This window comes from Saccopteryx leptura, chromosome 6 (assembly GCF_036850995.1).
Source record: "Saccopteryx leptura isolate mSacLep1 chromosome 6, mSacLep1_pri_phased_curated, whole genome shotgun sequence".
Lineage (NCBI taxonomy): Eukaryota > Metazoa > Chordata > Mammalia > Chiroptera > Emballonuridae > Saccopteryx > Saccopteryx leptura.
The window spans coordinates 161,624,357-161,634,137 of NC_089508.1; the positions used below are offsets into that span (position 1 = coordinate 161,624,357).

The window sequence follows — 9,781 nt, forward strand, 5'->3', positions numbered from 1 at the left end:
ACCCAGATGCAGACTCCACATAAATACAGGGCCACATCACAGGCTCCCAACTTCACACCTGATATGGCTCAGGGATCCTTGGGCTCTGGCTCCCCTCCTGGTGCTTAGGGGTTCTCTCTTGGGGAGAGGGGTCAAGGATGAGGTGCCACAGGATCAGGTGGTAGACTGTAGGGGGGTGGGCTGCAGTGTAGTCCAGGAAAGCTGGAAAGGTCAGGGCATGCTTGGGATACCTGTATTCCTCCAACAATGACCTTTCCCCACTCCCAAATCTGAACCCCCATCCAGGCCTACCACTACTCAGCCTGGGACTCTCGATGTTTAAGCCTTGGTTTCTGCATCTGCCCTCTGGGGATTAGAGTGCCTGTTCTGTCCACCCTCCAGGTTTTTGGAAGATCAGTGAGACATTCACAAAGGAAACCGCAAGTTGTAACATCCCCTGACCCCAGGTTTCCAGACCCACATAGGCCCCAGGTGGAGTCCTTTCCTCCATTTGCTAGGGAAAGAGCCCCAGGACAGAAGAATTTCTGGGAAGAGCAGGACTTAGAGCCGAAATGCTGAATGTAGCCTGTTCCAGAAACTCTGCCCCACCCTGTCCCAGGCAGGCACCTAGGGCACAACCATGCCAGCTGGGGTCAAAGGCAGAGTCTAGAAGGTGAGCAGATGCCCTGTGAGATGACTATTCCGGGAGGGGCAGTGATAGCACCCCATGGGCGCAGTAGAGTGTTTATAAGGTGGCCTGCTTATGGAGTTTTCCATGGTTTTTCTTCTTTCTCATGATGGATCTGGGGTCTCACCGTTTACATAACTGGACCCATATGCCTTTGACTGCTCACTGACTTTTCCAACCATGACAGATCTCCCTTCCCTCTGGGAGGTTGTTGGAATGTGTATTTGGCCCCCTCTAGTAGTGAAATCAGCAGTAACACCAATATCTGTCCTCCCAGCACCCCCAAGCACATTTTGCAGAAAGACGGAATCAAGGTCACTGGGTTTTATTTGAGTCCATAGGGGAAGGTCTTGGCCCCCCACCCAGGGCCCAGGGCCCCAAAGCTGGAGGAGGAGGGAGAGTGGCAGCCCAGCAGGCAAGGCCTCCCTGCCCTCAAGCAGCCTGCAGAAAAGAGCAGGGCAGATCCCGAATCTCCGCTGTCTTCAGGGGCTGATGGCCACGAGGAAGGAGGAGTTGGACTAGAGCTCTGCCCTTGTGACTGGAGCCTTCTCTGAGCAGGCCCCCCAGGGGCCTTCACACAGCAATGCCTTCAGAGCTCCCTGGCCTTGTTGGTGTGCTTCATAGATCTGGTCTTCTCCAAACTCCCCCAAGTAATGCAAACACGTGGTGGAGAGCCTATGGGAGCCCAACAGCAGCCTCAGACTCAGCCGGCCCATAGCGGGCAGACTAAGATTTCAAGGGTTCCATCTCACCCCACCTCCCCATCCTACCTGGTAGGCCAGGGACCCCCCGTGATCATCACACTGACACTTGGCTGTGGCCCATCGCTAAGTCCTGGGCCCGTGAGACGTTTCACCTTGTTCACTTCTCGGACCCCATAGCTGGAGACAGAGGGGAGTAGAGCGACACAGCATTAGGAAGAGCCTAGCCAGTGGGGGACCTGTCTCCACATGAAGCTGAGCACACTGGGCCTTTGCTGAGTTAAGTGCCCAGATTCTGATCCTCCCTGCTGGAAAACTGAGGGCCAGAGGGAGGGAAACTCCTGGCCTATGACCTTGTCCCTTGGCCACCTATCCTTCTACTTGCTCCTAGCTCTTGAGCTCAGACTTGGTCCCAACCAGCCCCCTACCTTGGACAGAGTCCTAGTGAAGTTGTGTGTGTGTGTGTGTGTGTGTGTGTGTGTGTGTGTTAGGAGTGGAAGAGTGAGGACCTCCACCCACTAAGCCCTGCCCCTGGAGGAGGAAGATAGGGACTGGATTTTCAACTCACTCCTGCCAAGTCTGGGAGCAGCTCCGGTCCAGGATGTCTGTGTATACAGACTCACTCAGCTCCTGATGCCCCTGGGGGGTGTGAAGCTTGGCCTCTGCCTTTGCCAAATGTTGCCACATCTAGAACAAGGAGAGGCTGAGAGTCAGGGCTTAGGGACTGCCCAGTGTGGGGCACGTGAGGACAGGAACCTGGGACAGGAGAATGAGGTGGCAAGGGAGCCTTTTGACCAGGAAGCACCTGTGAGGCAGGACTCAGGGTCCTCCTCCAGATCCCGAAACTGCAAGATCCACTTTCCTGGGATGGGGTGGGTGGATGGGAAATGCTGAGGTGGAAAGTGAGGCCTGGGCACCGGGGCCTCTCCCCCAGGGCACACCTGCCCTCAGCATGTGCTATTTTAGACCACAAGAACAACGAAAGAAAAAAAAAACACAGCCCAGTCTTCAATGACACGTGTACTCATGGGTCCCCACCCTTGCTTACCACAGAAGTACTTAGGCATGCTTGACAGGTTTGTGTGTGAACTCAGAGACACACTCACATACCTATGCACTCAGCATACATGCACACGTACACCAATGCTCGTCAGCCAGATTTTAGGAAGGAGTCCAGCCCTGAGGATGGGTCTGGAGAGGGAGGAGTCTGAGATGATAAGCTGGTGACTCCCCTGGGGTCTCAAGATACTGTGGGGTGTTCTTGATTACCTGGTCTCTGTTGGGCAGACAGATGAGTAAACTGAGGCATGAAGGTTCAGGTGAGGTGAAGATGGCAATATCATGGAAGGCTAAGTCTAGCTGGATGGCTAGGGTTAGGGGATCAAAGGCCAGTAGTGGAATCTGAGGTAGGTGGAGGGGTCTGGCTTGAGGTGGCCTGGGCAGGGGAACTACTGGGGGGAGGGACTCACCTGGTAGGCCACTGCCCTGCAGGCATCACAGCGAAGGTGAGCAGGCATATGAGCTGAGTACTTCTCCTCATCATCCAGCTGTGGGGCAGTGGCTGTGAGTGGAGCCCGGTCCCCAAAGCCCTCTGGGATAGCCCAGACCCCCAGTAGCAGCAGCAGCAGTGGCAGTGACAGCCTCATGTTTCGTGGAAACGGCTCAGTGAGCATGGGCTGTGGTTAGGATGTGTGTGCGCAATAGTGAGGACCTCCCCGAACACCTGACCCAGACCAATGGGGAACTGACATCTCAACCCTTCAATTTTCTTCCTTCCCCCAGGAGACACCACATGTGCATCTCCTCTGGTGGGACCCCAGCTCTAGCCAGCTGAGCTTCATCTCCCAGGTAGGGAACAATGAGGCAAGGAGAGTGGCTGGGCCTAGGCAAGGACACATGGGGGCTGACAGCTCCCCAAGTCCTGGGATCTGACCACGTGGCAGGCACTGTGCTGAATACCTTGGGAGAAGAGGTAGTTGGTTACTGTCATCTTTATTCTACCCCCAAGGAAACAAAGGCTCAAAGAGAAGTGACAAATCCAAGGCTACAAATCTAGAGGGGCCATGATGAAATTGGAACCCAGACCCAATTGACCCCAAAGCCCACTGGCCTCTCAGCCACCAGGAGAGGTGATGCTGCAGGCGTGGTTGCCAGCCTAGGGGTCTCTTGCTGGGAGGCAGATTCACTGAGGCAGGGATACCACATGTATGAGAGACACACAGGGTCTCCGTCCCTGAGTCCTAGGGTCATCTCAACCCAGGCTGTACCCAGGGATGAAAGGGCATTGTAGGGTGTTAAGGGGCCACAGCAGGAAATCAGACACCTTACACCAGTTGTTCCAGCCATCATAGCTCATTGGGTCAGTGATTTATTGCTAACCAGGAAGAGGTGGCAGGCCCAGGGCCCTCCATGCGATTGGAAACAGCATCTCCGGCCACGAAAGGATGTCCAGGTTTTTCTGGCTCATAGTTTTCCCAGCTTCCAGTTCAAGGTGGCGGGCAGTGACTCCAAGGGACCTGAGTCCCCCAGGGGCAAAGCACTTAAGGAAGGCATCCCCGTCCATCCCTAACACTGCTTCTAATGGACTCTCTTCTTCCCCAAACTCATCACATCACATACCTGTCTAGCAAGGCACTAGCCCAGGCACTTCAAGCTCATAACTACTCACAGACCTTCATGCAGAGCACCTTCCCCTCACTCCATATTCTGACCTCTTCAGAGGCTCCTGCCATCTCAGGGCAATTGGGACACATGCTCCAGATTCTGTCCCTTACTATGCTGTGGCCAGCCTGCAGAGCTAGGGCCTCTCTGGGCATGGTTCCATGTTACTGGGGGAGTAAAACCAGTTGAGGGCTCCAAGTCTCTCCGGTCTGTCCCACACAGAGGCATCCCTTCCACTGCAGCCCTGACCTACCCTCTGCCTCACCCAGAGGGGTCAAGAGGCTCTTCTGGGATAATAGCTCAACCATACTCCCTGCTTATAAGTCCTTCCTGATGCCTCACTTCATCTGTTCCGTACCCAGTTGGAAATGGCTGAAGCCCCCATTCCTGACCCCAGGCTGAGCCAGCTCCATTCTGAGGGCTTAAAGAAGCCAGGTCAGAGGCTGGAATTGAGGGGAGAATAAAAAGTGAGGCTCCCAGCTAGAGAGTACAGCCACTTCCCTACCTTCCCCTCCTAGCACCCCTAGCACAAATCCCACACTGACCCTCCACAACCCCTCAAATACTACTTCCCTGCTCCTTCTTTACCTGCTGTCCCCACAGCTCCCTTTCTTAGACACATCCTGGCCTGGCTGCACTAGCCACTTTCCCCACAGCCTCCCAGGCCAAGGCTTAGATCCTCTACTAAAGAATAACAGATTTGATAGCTGGAGTCCTCCCTCCATCTCGCTGGTGCTCACTAGCCTGCTCCACCTCAGCTGGGCCCACCTTTGGGCAGGGACAGACAGCACTACCTCTGGGGACAGTCCTGACCCCTGCTGCTCCAAGGAAACCCCAACACCCCCACAGGTCAGCTCCTGGGGAAAGTCCTGAGACTTCACATGCACACACACACACACACAGACCACACTCTGGGAATGCTTGGGAAAGGGGTATACAGTGTTGTTGTGGAAGGAAAGTAGTCATTTCCTGAGCTCCAGCTCCATCAGCCTTGGGATCTCAATACATTCTCTGAAGGTAATTTCCAGTCTGAGGACTACATGAGATGGGTAAAAACGGTAACAGAAGAAAAGAAGTGCAAGGGACTGGATGCCTGAACCTTTGAGGCCATCAACAGGCCCCAACACCATGGCAATCAGGCCCTGGCAGGGGTCCCCAAACTTTTTACACAAGGGGCCAGTTCACTGTCCCTCAGATGGTTGGAGGGCGGCCACATACAGTGCTCCTCTCCCTGACCACCAATGAAAGAGGTGCCCCTTCTGGAAGTGCGGCAGGGGGCCGCATGTGGCCTGCTGGCCAGGCCGTAGTTTGGGGATGCCTGCCTGGGGCTTCAGACAGGGAACAAAGAGCCCTTGCCAGGCTGGGCGGGACCCAAGCTGGTGGGAGGAGCACAGAGGAGCAGAGGAGGTGTGGGGTTGGGGTTCCCACTCACTGGCAGGTAGTACATCCCATCCAGGGACCCTGCCTCCGAGGCCCAGGGTAGCTGGGTGCCGCTAAAGGCTGGCGGGCCGGGGGATGGAGGCAGTGAGAGGCCAGGGACAGGCCCATAGGCCGGAGGGTAGAGGCCGGGGTTCAGCGCCAGCGGGGTGTAGATGCGTCGGGGTGGCCCAGGGGGCGAAGGAGGCATCAGCACCTCCACGTACTGCCTGATCTCGGGATCAAAGAGCAGCCGTAGCCGAGGCTGCTGAGGCGCCTCCACAAAGTAGTAGAGGCCACTCTCGGGGTCCACCAGGACCTTCCCAGTGTGTGCTGCCCCGGGTGGCCTGCGTGCCCCTTGGAAGGGGCCTTCCTGGGACCGGTCCATCGGAGGCGCAGAGGCAGCGCGGGGCTGGGGCGGGGCCGTTCTGCCTGCCAATGCTTGGGGCTCCTGCAGGAGGGGTGACTGGACTGCAGCCGCAGTCTTGGGGGCCGAAGGAGAAGTCTCCAATTGGGCTGCTCTCCCAGGACTCGAGTTAGGGTGCGTCTGAGGGGAGCTGGGACGGAATAGTCCTGGTGGTTGGGCCCCTACTGGTCCTATGGACGACCTCTGGGGTAAAGTGCGAGCTCCACCTAGAGGGCTGGTCGGACTCTCGCTGTTGGGAACAAGGCGCTGGACCTCCGCAACGCGGTTTTCTTCTCCAGTACTGTGCACCAGGACTCCTCGGGTTCCCTCTGGCCTGTGGCCCAAGGCCAGGGAACCAGGCAGACGGATCTCAGTGCGCGCAAAGGGTTTCGCGGTGCTGTTCTCTGCCCTCCTCCGCAGGACCCCGTTAGGCTGCGAAGCGTCCCGGGAGGCTATGCTGGGAGATGGCTCTGGAGGCTCGTAGGGGTGCGACACGATCGGCAGAAAGTCCTTGAGGTAAATGGAAGTGTAGTGAGCTGGGGCGGGGGTCTCCAGCACCTGGAGCCCTTGCGTCTTGGATACACCACCCTCTTCCCAGGGTGGATCAGCAGGAGACGCGGGCAGCCCTGAGCCTGGAGTTCCTGCTGGGAAACTCGGCGCATATGTGGTCTTCACCATCTTGCGCATGTCGCAGGGCCGCGGAATAGCCACGCGTGGGCGTCGCGAGGCTGTTTCTCCAGGGCCCAAAGCTTCTGAGCACGCATCCGACTCCACAGTGCCCACGAGGCGACTAAAGGGCAGCTCGGGTGCAGCCACTTCTGGTGACGGCTGACTGCCTCGAGAGGCAAAATCCAACATCTCCCGCATGGAGGGACTCTGAGACTCTATTAGCTCTGGAGTCTTGGGTGTGGATAGTGTAGGCGGCGCCAGCTCCCCCTGTACTACACCATTCAGAGCTTCCAGCGTAGACACTATCGATGAACCCTGCATTATGGGATCCCACGTCTCTTGGGGCGATGGGCTCCACGTCCCAATAGGACGATCAGGAGCCTCCCGTGAGGACAAGGCCAGCGGGGATGGGCTCCTACGCCCCTCTATGGTAGCTCCGATTGCGGGATGAGGAACCTCCCACGGTGAAGGAGCTTCAGGGGATGGGCTTCTTGCCCTGGCAACACCCGCATCCCATTGGGAAAGGGTTGGAGGGGAAGGGCTCCTTCTGTTGACAGTTTCTTCAACGGTGTCATCCTGATTTTCCCATGCGGAGGATGCCTCTGGAAAGGACGGGCTACCCACCTTTTGAATACCCCGATTCCACTGGGATACATTATGAAGGGCCAGGCAATGCGAACCTCCCACGGTCCCATTTAGAGGCTGGCACAGCGGGGACGGGCTCCTCCTCCTCACAGTCTTACTCGAAACTTCCCAGGGGCCCCTAGCATCGAAAGGCGGGCTCTGTGGCCTCAGAACCGTTCGATCCGGAGTCTCTCCCGGGAACCTAGTCTTGAATTCCTGGTCGTGCGCCTCCTGGGTCTTCTCTCCTGACTGCAGGAAGATGCTGGAACTAACCGGACCCAGTGGCTCGGTCCCGGGCGCGGGCTTGTCGCGCCGAATCGCGCGTTCGCGGAGGCTGGGCCACGGCCGTGGGGCCCGGGCAGGAGCTGAACTATAGTGAACACGGGGTGGCCGAGACCTACCATCTTCCTGGACCATCGGGGTACTGCGGGCTGTTTTCCGGGTCTCAGGCTCTGGCTGCTCCGTGGGCCTTAAGGTGGTGCTGCTTGGAGCAGTGGCCGCAGGGTTCAGTTTTCTGGCCAGCGCCGTCTGCACGAGGCCTGCGGCGGCCTGCAGGCGGCCCAGAGACTCGTCCAAGGAACCGGTGCGCAGTAGTAGTCGAGGGCGCGGCGCGCCGGCTTCCCGCGGAGGACTCTGGGGACGGGGGCGCAGCTCGATCTGACGCTTGGGCACCGTCCGGGGCCTGGCGGGTGCTGCACGCTCCTCCAGAGCCACCTCCACACACTCGAACTGCACTGGGGTGGCAGGACTTGGCACACGGGGCCGCAGCTCCAGGTAGGTGGCCCATCGGGAGCCACCGTCGGGGAGCTGGGGCTGGGACTGTGTTGCGGTGGGGATGGGAGACACGGATCCGGATGGAGAGAGGCTGTGGAAAGCCTGCACCGTGATCTGTTGCACCTCGCTATCCGCCGAGTCGGAGGCGCTGAACAGGGCCCCAGTGCCGAAGATGACTTCCATCTCCCCCGACGGCAGCATGCGCAGCTGGGGCTGGGGTGGCCGCGGGCCTGAGCCGGGGCCCCGCGGGAAACCCGAGCCGGGCTGGAGCTGCTGGCGGCTATTCTGGGCGCTGACGGACAGGAGAGGCTGCGCACCCGCCCCCAGTGCAGGGGCCACCCGGGGCCAATTCGCCCGGCCCTCTGCGTTCGGCCCAATGTCCGGGGGCTCTGGAGAATCCGGAGCTGTGTGGTACGATCCTGATGAGCTGGAGGAGTCTTGGCGCCGCGCTGGGGCCGAGGCTAGCTGACCTGTGAGCCCCAGCGGGGCTGGCGGGGCGAGCGCGACAAGCATGGTGGGGCCAGACGCTGCGCACTACCTCCCTCGCCTTCGCTGGTGCCGCGGGTGCCCGCACTGTCCCCGCCCCGTCCCGAGGATGCCGTGGGGTCAACCGCGCCTTAAAGCGGCCGCGTCCACTCCGGAGCCAGTGGTGTCGCCAGCAGAAGACTTGGACCCCGGGCCTTACTCCCAAGCCCCTTCTCTGGCGCGGGTTGGGGCACCCGGGGTGGCACTTTGGGTTTTGGCTGACAGGAAGGTGAAGGGAAGGCAGGTGACCAACTCGCAGCCACGAGCTAGGCCCAACTCCACTCATCACAGGTGAGAAAACTGAGGCTGAGAGAGGACCAGCCTGAGGTCAAGTACTATGGCATGTGGATCAGTGTGTGAGCCAGGGGACTAGACAGACTTTCAGGCCAAGCAACTCAGGTCCCGCCAGCAATTTCATCTTCCCCCTCAGCCCTCAGCACCTTCCTGTCATGGCGAGGCACCTCTCCTCTCTAGCATTCTCATCCCATCACAGTTGGAGCTGTTAAGAGTGCACCCACTTTCCTTGACTCATCACTCCACAACCTTTGATAGTGCATCGCTTTGAGGGCTTCTCTCCAAAAGTTGTGCTGGAGTCTCAGGAAGATGCTGTCCCTGGTTGGACCTATTGGCTTTAGTTGGAACTCTTTGGAAGGAGCTGGAGTGGACGACAGCTCTTTTGCTGTCGTGGCAACCAGACACGTCTGGCTGCCTTGGCAACCAGAACAAGCCCTGAATGCTGATGTGGGCTCGCTTAGGAACCTTTTGGGTAGCTGTGGTCCTCTCTCTAAAGTCCCTCTGAGGCAGGAGTAGCCCTGTGCTCCCCCAGGCACTCACAAAGCCCTCATTCCAGCCCCCACCACCTCAGTACTAGCCCTGGGGCCAGGGGCCAGTGGGTAAGCAGCCGTGTCCTGTAAGTGCTCTGGGCGCTGACGCCCCCAGTGCAGGGGCCACCCGGGGACAATTCGCCCGGCCCTCTGCGTTCTGGGACAATGACAATGGGCACCATTTGCCCTTGTACTTCTGACTTCAAGGTCCTGCTATGACTCAGGTCCCAGTTGATCTAAGAGCAAGAGCACTGGCCCTTGCTGTACACTTAACCCTCACACTGACCCAGGAAAGGCTATGCTCCATGAATCTGACCCAGCCCCCTGGCGGGTCCCCTGCCCAGGTGAGTCCCTGTGATCACCTAGCCACTAGTGATGGCTTCTGAGAGGATGAAACCTGTCCATCACATACAGCTCTACTGTGCAACTTCAAGTCAGCCCCTTCAGACCATTTCCCCACCTTAAAAATAGGGCATTATCCTTCTCCCTTCCTCCCATTTGTGAAGACTGATGA

The 9,781-nt window shown here is 58.5% G+C and overlaps 2 protein-coding genes across 3 annotated transcripts; both read right to left on the reverse strand.

Moving 5' to 3' along the window:
* Positions 1 to 983: 983 nt before the first annotated feature.
* MZB1 (marginal zone B and B1 cell specific protein) lies at positions 984 to 3,065 on the reverse strand. 2 transcript variants are annotated; one of them, XM_066344619.1, is made up of 5 exons: positions 2,838 to 3,065; positions 2,174 to 2,230; positions 1,937 to 2,055; positions 1,438 to 1,548; positions 984 to 1,342 (listed from the first exon to the last, which is right to left on the reverse strand). In XM_066344619.1, exons 1-5 carry the CDS (start codon positions 3,039 to 3,041, stop codon positions 1,186 to 1,188), a joined length of 648 nt encoding a protein of 215 aa, XP_066200716.1. In that variant the 5' UTR covers positions 3,042 to 3,065; the 3' UTR covers positions 984 to 1,185. The 2 variants fall into 2 exon arrangements, with proteins under 2 accessions (XP_066200716.1, XP_066200717.1); XM_066344620.1 differs by lacking the exon at positions 2,174 to 2,230 and having other exon boundaries at positions 2,838 to 3,057.
* Positions 3,066 to 3,702: 637 nt separating this feature from the next.
* Positions 3,703 to 9,104, reverse strand: PROB1 (proline rich basic protein 1). The gene is made up of 2 exons (XM_066344608.1): positions 5,352 to 9,104; positions 3,703 to 5,171 (listed from the first exon to the last, which is right to left on the reverse strand). The coding sequence occupies exon 1, from the start codon at positions 8,429 to 8,431 to the stop codon at positions 5,360 to 5,362; it is 3,072 nt and encodes a 1,023-aa protein (XP_066200705.1). The 5' UTR covers positions 8,432 to 9,104; the 3' UTR covers positions 3,703 to 5,171; positions 5,352 to 5,359.
* Positions 9,105 to 9,781: the final 677 nt, after the last annotated feature.

Excerpts from the sequence above, each read along its gene's own strand:
- MZB1 (XM_066344619.1), bottom strand. The coding sequence starts at position 3,041 with ATGCTCACTGAGCCGTTTCCACGAAACATGAGGCTGTCACTGCCACTG. Across the intron at positions 2,231-2,837 it reads GCAGGGCAGTGGCCTACCAG|GAAAGTGGATCTTGCAGTTT; the intron begins GTGAGTCCCTCC and ends ACCCCATCCCAG. Across the intron at positions 1,343-1,437 it reads GGGGGTCCCTGGCCTACCAG|GCTCTCCACCACGTGTTTGC; the intron begins GTAGGATGGGGA and ends GGGCTCCCATAG.
- PROB1 (XM_066344608.1), bottom strand. The coding sequence starts at position 8,431 with ATGCTTGTCGCGCTCGCCCCGCCAGCCCCGCTGGGGCTCACAGGTCAG.